The following is a 22,565-nucleotide window of genomic DNA, read 5'->3' as shown; positions in this document are numbered from 1 at the left end:
CATTTGTGCTGTACTTGTTCTTTCCTGAAAATGTGATGTCTGTACTTCTGCAAAGCTGATCATTTACGGGGGTTGAAGCTTAAACTTGTCATTTCTTTCAGTAAGCTGACATAGTGCAAGAGAGAGAGCCTGTTTGTAAAGAGCAAAATTCTGGCAATACAGTTCTACTTGCTCAAATTTAAGTTAGGCAGAAAGAGAGAAAAGTGCACATTAATTTCCCACAGCCCAGCCCCAGTGAACGCTCAAGCAGACATGACTCCAGCGGTGAACCAGGCTCATGCAGAAAGCTAGCCGCCTCGCTATTTTCTGTGAAGCCATGCTCGGCAGGTCTCGCACGAGCACGTTGCTGAGAAGCGAAAGCTTGAGGCCAGGGGGAAGAGCAGTGGCAAGATGAGGCTCCCGTGGAGCCCCCCTGAGCAGGCCCAGCCCACGGAGGATCCGGTGTCAGCCAGTCCCGGCCAGCATTGCAGCCAGGTACTTCCTCACGGTGGGAGGACATATTTCGTATAACATTCGTTCTGGTCAATCATGTTGCTAGTGATGTTGAACTAAAATGTTTTCCACTGTATGACATCGAAAAGAACAGCGGTGCTCCAATTGTGCCATTTAGGTACAGTGCCATCTTCCTGTGCCTTGTCGCGCATATTCGAGTAAAGCTCGCACCAACTGCACAAAAGTCCACCAACTCTTCTAGTTTTCACAACAATGTAGGCCATTTATAGTCCAAAAATATTTCTTGTCACGACAAACACTATGCAGCTTTTCCAAAGTGCCCTGATGCTCAATGCATTTCAGCAATGCACTTTTTGTCACAATATATCCAGCCTAATCAGTCTTCGCCATTGCATACATCGCCATTGTTGAAAGCTGAACATGCCGTCAACAATTGAACATATTTGTTAGCGAACTGACATTAAGGCATAGAGAAGTGATCATATCGTTCACAAGTCACTTCGCGTCCCATAATGTAGCCATCAAAGACAAGCAGTAACAGCTACCGTATATACTCGCATAATGACCGCACTTTTTTTTTCAAGAAACTGACTCCAACTTCGGGATGCGATCATTACGCGGAGTAAATTTTCCGTGAAAATGTATTCTGAGCACCGGAAACGCAAAAAAGTCGCTAATCAGAATTCTTACAGTAGCTATCACGAACTTAACGAAAAATAAAAGTAAATTAAGGCTTAACTTTGTAATAAAACGCATGCATTACGCAGGAGCTACATGCATGGCGCACTTCCCTTTTATTTTTTACCTCTCCCAACCCCCTAACGTTCATTCAGACTCCGAAGCATCACTGGCGTCATTGTCGTCGCCGCACGGTTACCAGTCGAAACCGGTAGTGTTTTCACTCTCCCACAGAGGGTCATCTTCTATGCCATCGAGCGCGTTGTAAAAGCCAGCAACAGTCCATTCCGCCGCATAAAGCTTGTCGTCCAGCCGGAACTGGCGCGGATGTTTTGTGGCTATTCCCAGCCTCCGGGAAACTGCACGCCAGCGTCCGTATCATGTCTATAACTGTTCTTGCGCATGTCCTTCACGTATTCGAGCACTGCCTTTTCAATGTCTGGGAACTTGCCAAATTTGGGTCCTCGGAAAGCCCATCGCGTGCTGTTAGTAGCCATGAGCATGTCGCGCTGTTTTTTCCAATATCGGATCCGGATTTCGTCGACGCCGAAATGTCTGCTGGCAGCGCGGTCGCCGTGCTCTAGCGCGTAGTCAAGCGCCTTCAGCTTGAACGCCGCAGTGAAGCTCGCATACCGCCCCATGGTGAAACGGCACTTCAACAGATGATCAGAAAGCACACCAAAAAAAGAGTGGTCTCAGGAAACAAAAAACATTGCTGCGAGATGAACACAGGTCGACCAACAGGCGGCCGCCGCTGTAACAGTGTGGGATGTCAAAACAAACATGGCGGCTGACGGAGCGAAGCCACAGCAATATTTTTCTTCTTTGCGTCAGTTATGGAGGTTGTGAGTACGTCACACGCGTGAAAACAGTTTTTTCCATCTAAATAAGTAATGCTTTCATTTAAGTAGGTAAATTTACGGCATTAGCTAGCATAGTGATGCCCGCTTTCAGATCACAGAAACAATGATAGGTGCGTTCAGCTAGACTTCGCACATGACATGTCGATGCGGCAAGTTCAGGTTGTGATCATTACACGGGGAAAAAAAACGTTGAATTTAGACGACAAAGTTTAGGGGTGCGGTCATTATGCGAGTGCGATTATTACGCGAGTAAATACAGTGTAGGCATTGGAGACTCGTGTGTTCAAAAGCTTTTATGATATAAAAAAGTAGATGTCTCTTGATCACACTGGGCAATGTTCTTCATTATGTCTATAATAAAGCCAAGGCAATGATTCCCACTTTTAGTTCATCTGGTATGATGAGTTGCAACGTCTGCTTGAGCACTTCCAGGACTTTTCGCGCGGCTTGATTTTGAAGCTGGCATAACTTAGGTGGCAAGCCACCGTGACCAAATGGCCAGCCACAAACAAAGAACTCTTATGCGCTTCCCGAACGCCATCAGAACAATCAGTGTTGTCATCAATTGGCAAAAAAAAGTTCAGTTTTACCTCAAGGGTGAAGAAATGAATGTAATAGCAGTGAATCGAAATGCTATACAAAGTCAGGCTGGCAGCTAACTTTTTTCAATGTGATATCACAAAACACCAGAAAGTGCTAGTGTAAGCGAATGCAGGCTCTTCGTGGAGAGATGCTTTTTTACACAATGCGTCCGTGTAGAGAGTACAACACGTAGCAGGGTATACGAGCCAACTGCTGATGCCTGTCGAGGTAGTACGCATGCCCGTAGAATTCAAGTTCACAATTGCTTCAGGAGCGAGACCCCTGCCCCATCTCCATATCCCTTACTACTTGTTTAAGACCTGCGAGGCATTCGCCTCTTCAGAAAGCCACTTCAGAAAGAGCAACACTTTTCGCACAATCTCCTTCGAAGTGTGTTTGAGCTGCCCACTGATGGCTGCTGAACTAGGACGCACGCCAGTGCCTTTAGAAGCAGAGTTCACCCCTTCCCTTTCGTCTTTTCGTGCTTGTTCAAGGCTGGCAGGTTGTTTCCTCTCTGCTTGGACAGCAATCCTCCCAAGCGGGGTGTTTACATGTGCCCTCTGAGCATTAAAGATGGGCCAGCTAGTAATATCTCTGTTTCAGCTGCCTTCATCGTCCCTGCTCGAGCGCATTCCTCTGTGGGTAGTGTATACGATGGGTGATGGCATGTTATCAGTTTTGGCTTGACATGGGATGTAGCAGCGACTGCTGAAATCCGTTGAGTGTGTTGATATTGCTGTAACAATATTAAGGTTATTGCACAATTCACCTTAGTGTTAAAAAAATGAAGCATTCGACAAATGTTGTCGAAATGGGGTGACATATGCTCTGATTGTTCTCTCTGACTGCTCAAGAAGGCCACTGTGGCTCCTCAAAGCTTGCTACAAAAGGCACATTTGCCTGCTCCTAGGACTACTCCCAAACCTATGTACACTGTTCTACCTTTGAAAGGGACAAAGAAGCCTTTTCTATTTACAATAAGTTTTGTTTAAGAACTAAACACTTCATATGCATCCATAGTCATATGAACACACTGTTGAACGAACCGTGATGAAGTTTCACTGTTTATTATTTTTTTCTTTTTGGTAAAGCCATCTCAGTGACACCCTCTCTACATTTTTTCTAAGCCTTCTTTCTGTAGTCGATTTACTTTTGCTTGCTCTGCTCAGGGTTCGCACAGCCCCTTAAAATTCTTCAATATCATTGATATTGACAATATCAGTTTCAGGGCCCTTGAAACTTGTTGAATGCCCTGAACTCCTTGTAATCCTTGGAAATGCTGTGTAACAACCTCTAGCTTATTTCAAACGCCCTTTTTTCTTAAGAATGACAATGAAAACAAGCTGTGTTGACAAAACTGTGTTCATGAAATTGCACAGCCGTGACAAAGACTATCTATCGGAAATAAATGTAACCCAAGTCATATTGCTTGGTCGCGCCATGGTTTATAAATAGGCTATATGCTGTCATCTTTGTGCACTCTGGAGCTAGGCCATGTCCACAGCTGTAAAGGTGGTGCTGCCATCCATTGTAGCGAGTGCCGTAGAAGTTGTGCAGGCGGAATCAGTGGCGCATCATGTCTAAATTTTTTAATATTGTGCTCCTACATGGAAGACTCATTTCTGCTCTGTTTTTTTTGAGGGGGGGGGGAAATCTCATTCATAATCAGGAGAAAAAGAGGAGACTCGTAGAAGATCGTCCATTGACTGGCATGGCCTCATAGCACAGCGCTTGACGATGGCAGGCATCGCTCCCTGTGCCATCACGACACCTGCACTGGGCACAATAGAGAGTGGTATTTTGTCTGTCAGGCTTGTGTGTGAATTTTCACCCAGTACACAGTACGCTTTCTTTGAAAAAATTCCAGGTGGAAAGTTCTGGTTCCAGCTTGCGTGGCTTCATCATACGGTATATCGCAACTTAGTGTGATCGGAATCAAGTGATCTTTATCCAACCAAGATCACAATACAGTCGAATGTCGATTATACGTCCCCCGGTTTTGCGACGACCGGCACTTTACGACGAATTGGTTTAGTCCCGACAATATGCCCCATAGAAATAAAGTATTTAAAAGCCCAGTTTCATGCGAACTTCAAATCTTACAACCCTCAGATTTCAACCGAAAGGAAAAAAAAACACCTTCACTCGAATCAAACATTGACGCTTATATTCACGAGTGCGAAATATGAACTTTTATTCCCCTAGGTTCAAGATTGGAAAAGTAGCGAGTGAGACAGGATGTCTTTTTAGGATGGAAAATTTATTCTCCTGAAAGTTCATGCTACATGAGCCCCGATCACATGCGTACGTATCTGGGGTCGTTACCTGGTTGAGGTCCAGCGACTCAAAGTAGTTTTAGCCAGCCAAAAAGCTCATATTTTCACGTTTTCGGTTTGTAGAAACTTTGCCTACTCAACATACAACTGATATCTTGTCTTCGTCGCAGTCACAGGCTTGTACACGCATAAGAGTGTGACATAGCTGTCTTCTTGATGCAAAATTACTTTCGCTCGACGTCAACATTCATAAAAGGGAGAAACCACTAGTAGTACCTCACAGGGCAACAAATTACAACGCACACAGCTCAAGTCGCGCACGAAGGCATTCTAGACAAGCTTGTGGTCTGTCACTTTTGTGTAATAGTGATGACATTGTGTCTCACTCTTCTGATGGGCAGGCGATTTTCGGACTGTTTATCATATAAATATACGCGTTGAATTCTATTTTTTGTTTTTTTGTAAGGTTGAGAATAAGGACTCCGTTTTACCTCCTTGAACTAAGCAATGCTGCCATTAGCTGCCACTTGGCAAGAATAATTTAATATACCTTCCTTGCATCGGCACATGGTCATGCCGTGGGTCTATTCAGGCAGTCTGTACCAGTTTTTTGGGCAAGGCTGAGTGTCGCTGCCTAAAGCTTAGTTTTCAATGCGGATAATTTCTTAATTACACAATGTTGCGCTTTGGCAACTGCGCCGTCCGCACCCCCACTGCGCATGCTCGCGTGTCGTGCTGCATGCACACATTTTGTGCCGGCCCAGGAAGACACCCGCAAAACTGTCGCTTCCCTCCCCCTCTCTCCTCTCACAAGGCCAACGCAGGCTGTGTCGGCTAGTAAAAAATCGACCGCTTGCCCTGCAAAACCGTTCGCTGGCCACCCTGTATGTCTAGGCACTGGATCGTGCATTGAGAATTCACTCAAGCAAGGGAGTCTTTACTTGGCTTTCGCTTGACTTGATGCTTTCCTTGACTCGAGTAGATGTGATGGAAGCAACATTACCTTCACTCAGTAGTGGGGCACAACCCAACATCAGCGTCATACCACTCTCCTTTATTCAATGAATAAGAACAATAAAGGTGTAATAACGATTAAACATTCACAAATTATACCCAATTGCGCAATGTTCACGCGATACCCCCTCCACTTTGTAACGCATTTACTGGAGTTCCCCCCGTAGGAAAATGCGGGCGGGTTTCTTTTTCGATTACAGGACGCCTGGGTTATATGACTGTTTTACTTGGTCCCTTGAAAGTTGTATAATCAGGGTTCCACTGTATTGTAGAAGATGTTTGGCATCGCAACAATTGGGTAATTTGCCTTGAATAGCCATCGGAAAGGCACAAAGCTCTGATACAAAAATTTAGCAGGTGAGGTCATCTCATCTGTCGCAAGTTTTATGCAAGTGGCAAACCTGACCTTCGAGGTGACTTGTCATCGTGAAATCACAGCAACTGCCTCTCGAACTGTGACACTTGATGGAGACTACAGAAAGAACGACTCCGGGGTCGAAGCAGAAATATAGTGGATGATGAAAGTTACATGGTCACATCTGTTGCTCTAGTGCATTAATTTCGAATTTATTTAAAATGATGTTTTCAGATGATGAAATTTTGCGGTGTTTTACCTGTTCTGAGAATAAATGCTCTTTCATCGTGTGCAACGGTCTGGTTCATTTTTAAGGAGGGACCAAGGTTCTCAGGGCTCTCTCATTTATTTTTGAACCAAGTGTGACAGAAGTTGGCATGCTTACTTAGTTTGTTCTCTGGATTCTAAAAATGTAGTTATTTTTTCTGTAGCTTCATTAGTTGAATAAGTAATCAAGATATCAATTTATATTCTTGCCAGAATAGAAAAATAACCACCTGTCAAAAATTTATAAATAACATAGGGATCGACAGTAGAAAGCATAAGACATGCAACATAAGAAGCACTTTTTTGAATGGGTCATTATTTCTTACTTTACAGTACACTAAACTTCAAAGCCCTGAATTTGGCCATTGTGTGGGCATACAAAAGACTAGTTTGGAAAATTTGCATCAAGAGAAATCAAAATCTGCTTCCTATGTTGTGTGCTCCAAACATATAGCTTCATGCTGCAAAATAAAATATTCTGCTATCTGTAATAGTTTCAGATATATTGCAGTAATTTTCATAGAGGGTGTACAAAATTGCCATTTTGAGAAAATGAAGAAAACAAAGAATTGTAACATTTTTAACTGTAAAAATGTATGCGCTTATGATTACACAGCCATTGACATATAAATGAATGCTAGAAAGCCTAAGGAGTGCAATGCTGCAAGCTGATCGAAAATTGAACGAGTACTTCTCGAATTACAGCACAGTAAAGTTCGTTGCATGTAACCAAATAGAGAAATTTTTATATTAAAATAAAAAAACGTAGCTGTCCATTAAAAATAGGCTCCCAGCAATGTTTTTTGTGCACATTCAGCTACATTGTGCAAAAACAATTACAACTCTAGCTGTCCTAGGTCCACTTTTACCGAACAAGCAAAAGAAAGTGGTCAAAATCTGTGCTTCGAGAATAATGCTGTTAAAACCTAATTTCGCAGTTTTAAGGAAAAAAAAATCGTGGCACACATACTTTTAGGCAGTTAATATGCCCCGGGAATGTAATAGGACTGATTGTTTGTACGAGCGTGTCGTTTCTTCTAGTCATGTAGCAAGTTGTCGCCGTGTGCTCGTCTGCCGCGAGGCCGCTTATCAGTTCGGTGACTGTACTGATGGCGATGTCCGACAAATGTGCGTGTGTCATCCACGATCCGTCGAATAACGCAACGATGTTTTCCGGCTTGTCCAGAATAAGTTACCCGTAAGTGTCGCGAACCAAAGTCGCTCCCTCGCTCATCAATTGATTGATATGTGGGGTTTAACGTCCCAAAACCACTATATGATTATGGGAGACGCCGTAGTGGAGGGCTCCGGAAATTTAGACCACCTGGGGTTCTTTAACGTGCACCCAAATCTGAGTACACGGGCCTACAACATTTCCGCCTCCATCGGAAATGCAGCCGCCGCAGCCGGGATTCGAACCCGCGCCCTGCGGGTCAGCAGCCGAGTACCTTAGCCACTAGACCACCACGGCGGGGCCCTCGCTCATCAATTTTGAGGCTACACAAGTGCCGAGGTGTTAGTTTCCTTTTCACGTAAGACTGCCGCATTTTCGAGTGGAGATTGCGACAACGTTGCGAACACGTTGTTAAAAGCAGTCTACCTGTGGACCGCGAGCATGTTCACTGCGAACGGATTGACTTTCTGTTGTTGGTCGACGCGCGGCGTACTCCACTCTGACGACCTGTCGTGCAGTTCAAGATCCTTTCGTCAGGCTGGGGGAACCACAACATCGCCGGGTTTAGCGATAAGACTGCACTTCCGTTCTGTCACTACAAAGATTGATATCTCTCGTAGCTTCACTTCTGCTTTTTACTTGCCGTCCTCTAAGTGATGACGCTGCAAAACACAGCCGTTCTCAGTGACGTCGGCAACCAAAGCGCTCGTACGTGAGTTAGGCCTACACCGGTGACTGGGCGACCGCCGTTGACCGCGTCGAGTTCATTATCCTCGTTGTCCTGAGCCATAGCGGGGATCTTTCTGAAGTTCACAGCGAAAGAACCACCGCCAAACCCGCTTCACAAATTATTGTAGCACGGAACTTCTTTACTTCCGCAAGCAGTCAGTAGCACCATGACAAAATGGCGCTTGTCTGTGCGCGTCACGATGGTGAAGCAGACGTCGAAAGCGCCTCTTGGCCAATCCTCACTTGCCCCAAGCAGCCAATTGAATCACGCGCTAGTGCATCTCAATGACGCGTTTTCGCTAAAAAAACAATGAGCAAGGTGAGCCAGCGGTGGCGGGAAATTGAAGATGAAAAACGACCCTTCCAAAGGAGACCAAGATGAACACCATAGCTCCTGTGTAACGGCAACAGTTTGGCGCGGAAAAAGCGCGATTTTAGCGTCAATTTGCGCTCACATTCATCTCACAGGGATGTTATGAATTGATTTTCCGCCAGAAATAATGACGCGAGAAGCTAGAAACTTCTCAGATAAGTGCGAAAATAGGTGCAGATTTTGAAAATATCAGCTTCAAGAAGTGGATTTTTTTGCAATTTTTGGCCTTCTAAGACCCGTTTCACCCTTTTATTTCACAAGTACGACAAGTAATGCAAATGTTTGAGCATATTGTAGTACTTTTTGTTGGAACCTTGAACGAATACCTGCAAAGGAAGCAACTTGATGTTTCACGTCAGATCGTGGAACAACTGTGAGGTAACAACCAGATATCTGACTTCGACATTCTGCGGTCACAGCACAATAGATGACCTCTTGCAGAAGTTCACAAAAGCACTCGCATCGTTTTCTCTGAGCAAAATTGTGCAGCTCATGATGGATGGCCTGAATGTCGACTGGAGGTGAAAGTTGTTCTTAACAGTTTCATTGACAACAAGCTTCTTTCTGAGCACAGAAGAGATGTTGTGTGTGCACAATATTCACTTCTACCAAGAAAAACTGCATGAACTAAAGGACTTGGAAAGAGACCGTGAATGCCTAAATGTTATTTTTGTGCGCCTTAAGCATGCATTACCTGTTCTCAATCTTATGGGAAATGCTGAAGGTCCTTCTCTTGCCTAGCTATGAACAGCTGTTGTTAGAACGAGCTTTCAGTGTGAACAAGCTAATTATAGCAGTGATTATAGCAGAACTCTTTTATATCTCTCAGTTAGTTATCTATGAGGCTGTGAGAAACCCACAGTAGGCTGCTTACCGTTCCTTTGTTGAAGGAAGTGAAGTCATCAGTGCTCCAAGATATGCCTAGATATGCGTTGCACACAGGAGAACAGAAGCATGTTGTAGCACAGCGGATAGCTTTCAGAAGGAAAGAGCTTGAGGTACAGAGCACGCAAGATGAGATGGCAGGGCTCCGAAAAACTCTGAAGTGCTTGCTGGGGGCAGTAGATCGGGCTTTGAAAGACTCCAGTGCAAAAAACGACATGGCATGTATTTTGTCAAGGTGAACAGGTTTCGCATAACAGCTAAATAAAATGAGGCGGAGATAGCTGTTCTTGAAAAAGATGTCAGTGTAAAAGCAGAGCTGATTTCATAAGTCATGCGCAAAAGTAACATTAAGTTTACACTGCTTGAATCCTTTTTTTCAGCATCCTTGAAATCCTTGAAGAGTCTGTGAATTTACAGCGAAATATTGTGTGCGAACCTCATGTGTTGATTGTCGCAATAAACACACAGGAAACAGCGTTTTCTTTCTGATGAAAGGTCACCAGTGGTCTCTTGCAAAATCTAAGACCATGAACAAAAAGTCAGCTTATTGGCTAAGTAGGGCCTCTAGTTCCGGGCTGACTCTGTTGAACATCATAGGTTGCACACTTGCGACGACGTTGTGAGCGTGGGAACTCGGATTTCGTTTAAAGTTGTTATCATGTCTCGGCCACATAACGATGTTTTCGGACTGTTAAACACTGTTACCGTGCCTTGCATATCCTTCCCATCGCATGTGGCCGTCTTGCTTAGTTGTCCCAGCTGGAGAAGTTCACCCAAAAGGCAGGACAGTTTTAGCTGTGTTTTTCGCAACTGCCTCCCCTTCATTTCATACTTCAGAAACATAGCTGCTGAAATGATGCTTACAGGTGGTCCGGTGTCCACTAGCATTGTTAGAGGAATGTTGTACCTGCTGATGACTCCATAAATAGGTTTAATCTTTCAGATACTTGATTCTTCGAGAAGGACGACCCCTATGGCGTACAAAGCCTCGGTATCGACCGAGGTCATGCAGTCTTCAGCTGTCGTTGCGTACAGCCCTTTCCATTGTGCATTCGCATGTGGCTTCTTCTGTCGGTGATTAGATGTTGCTGAATGACACATTCGACTCAGGGGGCCTCGACTTCGGCGCACCCAAATGCTGCTGAAAAACGCCCGGTCCTGGAGATAACAACGATCCATTCTGCGCCATGTGACCTGCCTCCATACGTGTCTCCCCAAGGGGACGCTGCCCAAGCCGCCAGAGGGACATCGACCGCATCCAGCATGGCCTACGTAAGCCGCCTTCCGACTTCGCCATAATTCAGTGGGCATGGAATGGCAGCAGCGACGATGGTCGCTAAAAACCCTTTTTGCTTTTTTGTTCAGTTGGCTGCACTTCTCCACACGTGCCGTTATGCCTGCGCCGTGACTTCGGCGCACCCAAATGCTGCTGAAAAACGCCCGGTCCTGGAGATAACAACGATCCATTTTGCGCCATGTGACCTGCCTCCATACGTGTCTCCGCAAGGGGACGCTGCCCAAGCCGCCAGAGGGACATCGACCGCATCCAGCATGGCCTACTTAAGCCGCCTTCTGACTTCGCCACAATTCAGTGGGCATGGAATGGCAGCAGCGACGATGGTCGCTAAAAACCCTTTCTGCTTTTTTGTTCAGGTTGGTACTGTACCCTCGCTCTATTCGAAAAGATCCGATAATATCTGCCTGCTGCTATTCCCGTGCCCACATGTTTTAGTGCCTGAGTTTCATGACATTGTGTATGTTGTTAAACTTGTTGTACTAGGAGGTGACGTTGAGCTTAACCCTGGTCCCCCAAAACTGGACCCTGCAGCTGAAACTAGCCAAGTCTTGTCTGCAATTAACCGTCTTACTAAGCACCTAGACGAGCGGCACGACCAGCTCTTGGAATCTACCAATGAGGTAAAAGAAAACCAACGAATTCTTGACACCAAGGTATCTGACTTAACAATGCGTCTTGCCGCTGTTGAAGAAAAAGTAAGTTTCTTTGACGTATACATGATGAAGCGAATTTGGACGCGATGAATACGTCAGCTGTACGTAATGAAAGCGCCACACTACAATCACGGCTAGATGATTTTGAAGACAGGGCACGACGAGAAAATTTGGTATTCTATGGAATATCTGATTGTGCGGAAGAGACGTGGGCTGAAGCAGAAAATAAAATTAGGGGAATTCTTTCTGACAAGTTCAAAATACAATTGTCCGATGAAGCGATTAATCGTGCGCACAGATTAGGAGCGTTTGTCGAACATAAGTGCCGGCCAATCATCGTCCAATTTGCGTCTTTTAAAACGAAAGAATCAATTTTTTCACAAAAGTCCAAGCTACGCGGTACAAACATTTCAGTTGCTCAGGACTTTTGTAAGGCAACGCGCACCGTACGTAAAAAGTTGCTGGATTTCGCGAAGGCCACCAGTCAGCCATTTTCGATGAAGTACAACAAAGTTGTAATCGACAAAAAGAGCTATGTGTATTGCAGCATTACCGATCGTGTTGTTGAAATTGGACTAAAGGATGGGCGCTTTCAAAACTGCCGAAGTAATCATAATAGTCTGGGCTAAGCCGGATCGTGTTCCCCAAACAAAAGTGAAGGTCAGTCTTCAACGTAGCTAGATGTGCGCACACAGGCTGATGCTATTGAGCGGGAAATTTCCTTTCTCCTTTGTAATGTAAGGAGCGTAATGAACAAGCGTGACGAATTATTATCCCTTGTTCATGCGTGCCTGGCAGATGTAATCATACTGACGGAAACCTGGTTGTCAGCGAAAATTGATAGCAGGGAAGTTTTGCATGGTGCAAAAAACTACGTTCTTTATCGCTACGACCGAGGTAGCCGTTCTGGCGGAGGCGTCTTAATTGCGGCATCAAAGGAATTTGTGTCTTTCAAAGAGAATGTCGCTTCTGAACTAGAATTAGTTTGTGTGTGCATTCGCCTGCACCACAAAGACTACATTCTTTGTGCCTGCTATCGGCCTCCAAATTCTTCTTCAGGCTTTTCCGAAATATTTCATGATGTTTTAAATAAGATACATATTAGATTTCCTGCTGCAGGGTTCTTTGTTCTGGGAGACTTCAATCTGCCCGATATTTCTTGGTGTTTACCCTAACCAAGTGCTAGCTCCAGCTCGTCTGAAAGCGCATCTTTTGTCAGTGTGTGCTCAGATTTCAATCTAATACAACTTGTCAAGTACCCGATCCGTGTTACTACTACCAGCTCAACTATTCTAGACTTAGTCCTCACAACTCACGCAGATCTTGTTACATCCCTTTCTGTGATACCTGGTCTCATTGACCATTCAGCAATCCACTTTACTATTCCCAACAGGAATCCCAGACGACAGAAAACCTCCAAAACATTCAGAGACTATAAACGTGCAGACTATGCTGCAATAAATAGGGAGCTTGAAATATTCACCGAAGAACTGTTTCAAAATTTTGATCAGCGTTCTGTAGACAAAAACTGGCATCAGTTCAAATCCAAGGTGTCTGAGTTAATAGACCACTATGTACCACTGCGTAGAATAACGAATACTGTTCAATCCCCGTGGTTCACACCGACCGTAAAGCGACTACGCAATAAAAAGCAGCGCCTTTTTCGGAAAGCCAAATGCTCGAGGTCAACTGACCGATGGGCTGCGTACAATGAATCAGCCGATGAATATGCGCACGCGCTTGCCGTGGCTAAGCGTTCTTTCTTTGAAGTTACCCTCCCCTCTATGCTTAGAACTAATCCCCGTAGATTTTGGCTAACCATCAACGGAAAAAGTGAAAAGAAAATTGAACTGATGTCTGAAGACGACTGTATGATCCCAAGTGAAATGTGCTGCGAAGCCTTAAATACGGTATTTTCGTCGGTATTTGTGACCTGTACGCCATACAGTTTGTCCCCTTTCCCTGCTTGCAATTATTTACCTATGGATCCATTAATCATAGACTGGGTGGGTGTTGCCAAATTGATAAAGAATCTGAAACCTTCCTCCCCCGGAGATGATGGTATTAACCCCAAATTCTTAAAAAATACTGAAATGTTATCCGCTATAATTCTATCTAAGATTTTTTCACAGTCTCTGGGAACTTCTGAAATACCACAGGATTGGAAGGTCGGAAAGGTGGTTCCTTTGCCCAAAACAGGTAACACTCACAATCCCATCAATTACAGACCCATATCGCTCATCAGTGCACCATGTAAAATTGTTGAGCACATTATCTACAGCCATTTAGTCCGCTTTCTCGAAAACAATTCCTTTTTTAGCGAATTCCAACATGGTTTCAGAAAAAATTACTCCTGTGAAACTCAGTTACTTAGCCTCACTAACGACCTATTTTGCGCCGCTGACCGTTCTTCAGTTATCGACTGCGTATTTATCGACTTCGCGAAGGCATTCGATACCGTTTGTCATAAACTACTGCTTTCTAAATTAAACTCAATCAATCTAGATGTAAATATTCTCAAATGGTTGGAGTGTTTTCTAAGTAACCGCACACAATACGTTGTTGCTAATGGCTTTATTTCCACGCACTGCTCTGTTACGTCTGGTGTGCCGCAAGGTTCTGTCTTAGGTCCCCTATTATTCTTAATTTATATTAATGACTTGCCGAATACACTATCATCAACTATTAGACTCTTCGCGGACGACTGCGCAATTTACAGAGAAATTTTGGATTCCGCTGACCAAAGTGCGCTACAATCTGACCTTAATAAGATTTCTACCTGGTGCGATACATGGTTAATGAAACTGAACACAAATAAGTGCAAAGTAATGCGAGTAACCCGTCAAAAACATAATACTACAGCGTGCACTTACATACTCAACCACGACCCCCTAACCAAAGTGTCATGTTACAAATATCTTGGCGTGTACATCTCGGATAACCTTTCTTGGCAAACACCCATCGATCATATCACAAGTGACGCTAACCACATGCTCGGTTTTTTACGACGAAATTTTGCTCTTGCTTCAGCAGATATTAAACTCGTTTTATACAAAACTTTAGTTCAGCCAAAGCTGGAGTATGCGTCGTCGATCTGGGACCCGCATATCAACTCGTTACTTCATGATATCGAAGCTATCTAGAATCGTTCCACACGCTTCATATTATCAAACTATTTTCGTATGGCTAGCGTCTCGTCCTTGAAATCTTCCCTTAACCTACTTGATCTGTCTGTTCGCAGGAAAATATTACGACTTTGTCTTTTTCATAAAATTTATCACGCCAATTCAACGCTCAAAGATTCGATGCTTTTTCCTCCCACTTATCATTCGACAAGAAACGACCATCAGTTCAAGGTTGGCGTACCCAGCAGCCGGACAAACTATTATTTCAACTCATTTATTCCTAAAACCAGCTCGGACTGGAACCACCTCCCCACCTGCATTGCTTCAATAATTAATCCAGCCAATTTCAGGGTGGCTATTAGTGGCCATATTACCTGATTTTTTTTTCGCGAATTCCGCGGTTTTGTGTAAATCCTGCTTGGTTGTTCCCGTGTACGGCAAATGTTTTTTGCCCCTTTTGATTTTTCCTTTCTGTTATTGTTTGTTTATTTTTCCAGTTTATGCGCATACTTCAAATATGTTTCATATGTGTAACCACACTCCTGCTGCATTATATACCTGTAGAGTGTTTTACCCCCCCCCCCCTCCTCTCTGTAATGCCCTTGGCCCTGAGAGTAAATAAATAAATAAATAATTAAAGAAATAAATAAATATCGTTTTCCACAGCCGATGAGTGCAAATCCGCAGTTGTGCTGAAATGATTATTAGCCGAAGGCACGCGGCTAATGCAGTGGTAGAGCTGATAAAGATGTAAAAAGAAACGCTAAAGGCGTTTTGGCGTTCCTGTCCGAAGAGTCTAGTAATGTTGTTCCTTTCAATCTGGGTACATTGGCTATACTTTGGCATTAAGTTTTCAGTTGACCTTATGCGAAGCTTCAGCCTGCACTTTCCCGGCAGCCGGCTCATTCACTTGGGTCCCAGGAAAACATACGCACATTTTTTTGACAGAAATAGATTTCGCTAGGTGTTATCAAGACACAAAGTTTTGAAAGATACAAGTATATTCAACCCCATTTTTCTTTTTGAGAAAGAAAGAAAGGGGGAGAAATAGATCAGTGGACACCCCCTTTACTTTCTCTTCCGGAAATCTCTCAGATTCAGAATCCTTGAACTTGGCACGTAAGGATCGACATCGACCTGACCAAACTGCCCATTTCCAAAACAGCAATTTGGCCTGAGTTGATATGGTTTTACTAACCAAAACTGCATGGTGAATAGTTTTACTGCACCAAACCACAAACAAACGAAGTGAGAGACTTGTAATGCTCTTCAGTGCTGGCTCCTTCCCTGTTGTGGGAGCGGTGAAGCTGGGGAAAAATATAGGGAGCTATAGTGCAAACTAGATATGTTTGTTATAATTGGAATATGTGTGTACTATATAAGTGCAATAAAAATGTGTAAATTTTGAAAATTTTGAAGTAAAAATATTTCAATATTTTGTGCTAATTTTAGTTCTTGAAGAACCTGTGAACTAGATATGTTTGTTATAATTGCAATATGTGTGTACTATATAGGTGCAATAAAAATGAGTAAATTTTGAAAATTTTGAAGTAAAAATATTTCAATATTCTGTGCTAATTTTAGTCCTTGAAGAACCTGTGACATGTCCTGGGTAGTCCTATAATATCCTTGCATTTTCGCTTCGGAAACCTGTACGAACTCTGTGAATCATACTGACTGAGTTGGGGGTCCTGAGGCATGGGTCAGTAAACATTACATTACGCTTGTGCACAATACTTATCTGTTACAGTGGACCGGAAGTTAAACTGCTTGGCTGCTAACCTGAAGGTTGTGGGTTGGCAACATTCTTGCTTCAGTGGAGGCTATGGTGCCTGCATCAGCATGTCAAAGAACACCGTGTGGTCGAAATTTCAAAATCTCTCCACCATGGGGACAATAGCCAGAAATTTTTTTGGGAAGGCACCTCCTTGATTTTGGGAGAGTTACCCCTTTGAAATAGTTAATCTTCGCGCTCTATGCCATGGCGAAAAAACATTTCGGGGGAGGGGGCTGTGGCACGGGCCCAGTGTTTACCTCATGGCTATACCCTGCTCTCCACTGCAGCATCGCTCCTAATTATATGGTGACTTTTGAACGTGAAACCCCAGATACTTAATTGTCAGACTTTCATAATGAAAAGCAACCCATTCTGTCTAATCATGGTGTTCTTTTGTTGCTAATGCTTTTGTGTGTAGGCTGTGTCCATTCTGATCATATAGGGAGGATCTGGTTTACACCTGGTGAACTGTTACTGTCAAAAATCCTATTACATGCTTCTTGCATGAAGTGAGCCTCCTCAAGTTTATTGTAAGGCATTCCATGATTTTGTGTATTGCTTTCAGTATTTCTGCGCTCTCGACGACGGAGTCAAGCTGACCATACTGAGCAGTGTTTTGATGAGCCTCCCAAAGAAATCTTTTTTCTACGTCTGCAGAGGTTTATCGGCAAAACTTATTTGCTGCTTCTTTCATTGCTCATTATCTTAGCATTGTAAGCTTGTCCTTTTTCTTTATTTTTCAAATTTGGGGAATACGTTTGTAAGTGATCTTCTCACAAGTGTACCCATGCTTTTGCAAGGGTACTTGATTGAAAAGATTATGCTGTGTCGGCAATTGTTATGAAATGTTTAGAAAAAAATGATGAATAAGAAAGAGCTCCTCATTGGCATAATAAGTTGAGTATTTGAGTGTTGGTCATCGGCATCTATCAAGGGCCATGTTAATATCCGTAGTATTCACTGCAAGATTCCAAGGTCTTCTTTTTCTTCTAAAAGTGCTAAAAGAATTCTTTCACTCAGTTTTAAAGATGAAATGAGGTGAAGCCAATTGGGCATTGTTTAGCTGCTTCAAACAAACACCCTTCTCTTCGAAACTCCATTGACTTCGAAAACAGGGTCTCAATTACTACCTTTTTCACCTGTGACTGTAGAACAAGGGACTTTTGTGCTGGCAAAGCTGTGAACCATTGATTGGCATGCATATCCACAATTATCCTTTCACTCCTACCCTACTGCCGTGGTCTGGTAGTTAGGCAATCAGTTCAGTTGTGAGACGAGCATTCAAACAGCACCTTGGTAGTTATAGGGTGAAGAAACGACAACAAAAAAAAAAAAGCTCTTGCCTGTCCTTGCTTCTTTGTCCTGTATAGCGCTGTACTATGTTGGAAAAGGAAAATTATTACCAACATTTGCTATGAGCAGCAGCTATCTAAGCTCTGCACACCGTCTTCTTTCTGCAAGATGTGTCTTCTAACCAACCCCAGAGGGTAGTTTCATTCCTTCCATATTGCAGCTCGCAGATGTGCTTTAGCGGAAAATAAAGGGAATGGAATATTGTATCAACGCCCCCTAAAAGAACTATGCCTGGAACGTGTCTCTTTTTACAATTGGGAGCCTCCTGTCAGCACCTAATCTCAGAGGCCATGCTTTCTGCCGCTTGTTGCGACCTGCCGTCGCGCGAGACCGCTCACCTCCGTACTGCTCAGTCACGTGACATTACTGTACCGCTCTGTCACGTGACATCACGGCTGCTTAGAGGCGACTGTAAGAGCATTGATAGTTCGCAGGGGGTGACCGTCAGAGATGCTCGCTTACGTACCCAAGGAAGAGGGTAAAATTTGAGAGTAGGGCAGCACGTTCGCGGCTGATGTTCCAGCATAGTTTTTGTAGGAGGCATTGATTGTATAAATGTGTTGCACAAGGCAGTTGACTTGCGGTAAATATAGCGAGGTGTATTACCTACCACATTGTGTAATAACCAGAGATGTGCGAATACGGAAATTTTGGGTGTGAAGCAAATTCTAATAGAAAAGTGTGAACGCAAACTGAGAATCTTGTTTTTCAAATATTCCTGGGATACTTTTTTTCATTACTTTGATGGTGAAAACTGCAGAAAAAAAAGAACGTTCAAAGCATATTCTGAGGTACGTCACATTATGAAAGCCTTTATTTTGGCTAGGTTGATGAAGCGCTAGCAGGATGGTGTTTCATAGTTATCTAATGAACAATGAAGTATAAGAATACATTTAGAGGCCCAGGTAAGGCAACCGTTTAATGTGCCGAACAGCAGCGAGACAGCAGCCAGTCGTTTTAGCATAAGTAGCAGCACGAGCCCCAGCCACAAGTGTCGTCTTCGTCGTTGCTCTAGCTATGCCCATATTTGTCACTACAATGACTCCCCAGTGGAAAAGGAGCCATCCAGGCACAGTTTTGCCAGAAAACGAGCCATCCTGGTACAAGCAGGACAGCACAGTTTCGTGCACAGTTTCACGCCTGTGGTGCTGTTAATCTGTACAGGCAAACCTGCATATAACAAAATTGATAAATTCCCAGAAAAATTCGTTATATGTAAGTTCGGTACAAAAATTTGTAAAATAAATGGGAAAATATAAACAAAAGGGGGACTGAAGGCAGAGCTAACCCCAAACACTCATTTACAGTAAAAAACTGCCTTACTATTGTTATAGCAATTATATGGACACTCTCGGCAGGTTGTTGCTGTGGCCGCCATGTTCGGCAACAAGTCCAAATTGGCAACAAGTCCAAATCGACAACATGCCTCCGCACATTGTAACTTTGACAAGTGGGTAAAAGCGTGAGAACGCTGCTAAAGCAGAGATCACATGAGTTAGCCCATCACTTTCGCCTGGAAAGTGCATAACATCGCCCGCGTGTTAGAACTGCGATCGAATGCTTAAACAGAAAGTAAACTACCTGTCTTGAACGAGCATGAAACAACGTTGGGAGGGGGGGGGGCAATCGCTAGAGTAGTTATAATGAACTTGGATTTTAAGGGCGGTCACAATCGCTGATGCGCTTGCTATCGCGCCGAGTATCAGTGCGGTTTCAACGTGAAGGGACTGTGTGAAAAGAGCAAACGAAATCGTTTCAGTCAAAGTAGAAGGCTCGCGATTCTCCCCATCGAAGGATAACCGCTCGTGCACAAGCATCTAACCCCCCTCTCCCCCCCTCCGCATTAGAGGAGCAATGTACACATGGGAGATAAACGACTATCATCACGTCGAGACAAGCTGTGTGTGGGCAGCCTTTTTTTTCCTTGTTTTTCTTGAGTTTATATATATATATATATATATATATATATATATATATATATATATATATATATATATATATATATATATATATATATATATATATATATATATATATATATATATATATATATATATGAAGGCGGCGGCGACAGAAACCCAGCCGCAACTGCCTATCGCTATTAAAAAAAAGCAAAGCTGAACGTCATCGGGGGACACACCTTGCGTGTGCAGTGGAACTATGTACACGTGCACGGCGTCGGAAACGAAGAGCGAACGACACGGACGCGGTTACCGCGGACAATATTCGGTGAAGCGCCCTTCATATGCAGCACGGCCCCACATATGTGACGCTAAATGAAAGCGACCGCGGCGGCGAGAAGGGGGCAACGACGGCTCGTAAGGTGCAGGCCCTCCTGCCCGTCATACGCGTGCCCGCCACCACCGCTTCGCGCTTTGACGGCGGCGGGGCAGCAGCGGAAAATGCATGCTCGTACCCAAATGCCACAATGCGCATCAAAATTCCAAGATTGTCCATGGGGAAAATTCATTATATCAAGGTTGTCTCGCACAGTTACTTTGTTACATAGAGGTCGCAAATACATGTGCTCCTATGAAGCGACCACAGGGAATATGAAAACTTCATTATATCCAGGAATTTTTTATATGGAGGTTCGTTATAAGCAGGCTTAACTGTAGTTGGCTGAATAGGCTCCACAATTTAGTTTACTGGCGATGTCTGGCGCAGGCCTGGTATAGTGCGTTGTACTTGGCTATGAACTTAGAGGAAAGGTCAGTTCCAGACAATAGCACACAGAGTCACACGATTGTTACAGGCGCGTATGACGACGGGGATGAGCGTCAGTCAGGAGTGTGCTTGTGGCGAGCTTGATCGTACGTGGTAAGCAAACGTGCCAGCTGCCGACATTCTTTGTCATTAGTGGCGGCTTCGGCCAAAGTCGTAGTTTCTGAAGGGTCTGGGTTGTTCAGAAGGATAGTGCCAAAGAACAGGGAAGGTTCCCGACCATAAAGAAGGAAGAACGGGGAGAATCCAGTTGAAGATTGAATGGCACTGTTGTAAGCGTAGGTGACGAATGGCAGTATGTGGTTCCCATTCGTGTGGTCATCGGAAACATACATGGAGTGAATGTCGCCTAGTGTGCGAATAAATCAATCTGTCGTCCAGTTGGTTTGGGGGTGATATGTGGCAGTGTTCCGATGCACGATGCTGCATTCGCGCAGGAGGGCTTCTACAGCTTCATATAAGAAGGAATGCCCGCAGTCACTGAGAAGCTCGCGGGGTGCACCATGAGGAAGGATGAGGTTGCGCAGAATGAACAAGCCTACTTCACAACCAGTGGCCTCGGGAAGCGGTGAAGTTTCAGCGTAGCGCATAAGGTGGTCCACAGCTACGATGACCCAGCAGTTTCTATTTGCTGTGTATGATAGGCGACCGTACAAGCAGATTCTGATGCAGTCGCAAGACTGAGAAAGACAAGGCAGTGGATGGAGTGACCCTGTGGTTGTGCGAGGGGAGCTCTTCCGGGGTTGGCATGAGGAACATGAACAGACGTACTGCTGAACAAAGCGGTACATTTCGCGCCAGTAGTATTGAATTCTTAGGTTAGCATACGTCTTCACCACACTAGCATGGGCGCATTGCGGATCCGCGTGGAAGGAGGCACAGACGTCAGAACATAGGCGGTGAAGAATTACTAGCAACCATTTGCGCTCATCAGATAAGTAGTTTGCTCGGTGCAGAAGGCCATCAAGGATAGTGAAATGGCCGGCAAGTCGTCGAAATGAGTGATTGTCAGTACGTGGAGACATCTGAGACAGGTACTCTAGGAGAGACGCTATCTGTGGATCCTCATGTTGCTCAGAGGAGATGTCTGCATGCTGAAGTGAAAAACTTTGCAGCTGGAAACATTTGCTGTAACATAATTGTGGGGAAGTGGTGAACGAGAAAGAGCGTTGGTGTCCAAATGCTTGCGGCCTGACCAATAGACTACACGGATGTCGTAATCTTAAGATGTAGCGTCCTGCGAGCTAGGTGACCACATGGATCTTTTAATAACTACAATCAACACATTGCGTGGTGATCAGTCTCAACGTCGAAGGGGCGGCCATATACATAAGGTCGGAATTTCGTGATTGCCTAAACTATGGCAAGCCATTCTTTTTTCGTGACTGAGTAGTTATTTTCCACTATAGTGAGGGTGCGACTAGCACAGGATACAACATACTCACCGAAACCAGAATTACGCTGGGCAAGAATAGCGCAGAGGGCTACTCCACTAGCACCCGTATGGATTTCAGAAAACTGGGGGTGGAGCCCTGCAACGTAGGTGCACCAGGGGACTGACTGCCACAAAGATCTAAACTGGAATAAGAGTAAACAAGTTCTTTGGGTGTAGTAGAAAGGGCGGCATTCTGGAAAGAATCCCTAGGAATTACTGTTAACTTGGATGCATTCCACACTTTTCCGTCACTGAGGAGAAAAGTGGACGGCGCAAACTGAGGCTTCACTGTAAGAGGCCTACTATACTTGAAAAAGCCTTTACTATGGAGTCTTACCTTAACCAAATCGCCGACCTTTATGCGGGTTTGCTGCGCACCTTTCCTTTTGTCAAAATACCCTTTGCTCTTATTCTGTTTCGCTGAAACCTGATTCCGGACATGAGGCAACCCATTGGGTGACTCCGATACTTTAGGACGAATCCTAAAGTTGCCAATGTCTACTTTGGAACGAGGTTGTCGACCGTGCAGCAAAAAAGCTGGAGACAGGCCAG

The 22,565-nt window shown here is 44.3% G+C and overlaps 1 protein-coding gene across 2 annotated transcripts in view; it reads left to right on the top strand.

The window, feature by feature from the left end:
• Positions 1-300: 300 nt before the first annotated feature.
• The window catches only part of LOC142764738 (uncharacterized), a 62,568-nt gene continuing 40,303 nt past the window's right edge, over positions 301-22,565 (top strand). The window contains exons 1-3 of one of the 2 annotated variants that reach the window (XM_075865267.1): positions 301-474; positions 10,760-10,921; positions 11,015-11,302. In XM_075865267.1, coding sequence (XP_075721382.1) covers positions 391-474; positions 10,760-10,921; positions 11,015-11,302 — 534 coding nt within the window. In that variant the 5' untranslated portion in view covers positions 301-390. Of the gene's footprint in view, positions 475-10,759; positions 10,922-11,014; positions 12,622-22,565 lie in introns of those variants that run through there. The other variant, XM_075865266.1, reaches the window with a different exon arrangement.

This window comes from Rhipicephalus microplus, chromosome 6, assembly GCF_043290135.1.
Source record: "Rhipicephalus microplus isolate Deutch F79 chromosome 6, USDA_Rmic, whole genome shotgun sequence".
Taxonomy (NCBI): Eukaryota; Metazoa; Arthropoda; class Arachnida; order Ixodida; family Ixodidae; genus Rhipicephalus; species Rhipicephalus microplus.
The sequence above is the reverse complement of the archived record's forward strand: the minus strand, read 5'-3'. Positions and strand labels throughout refer to the sequence as shown.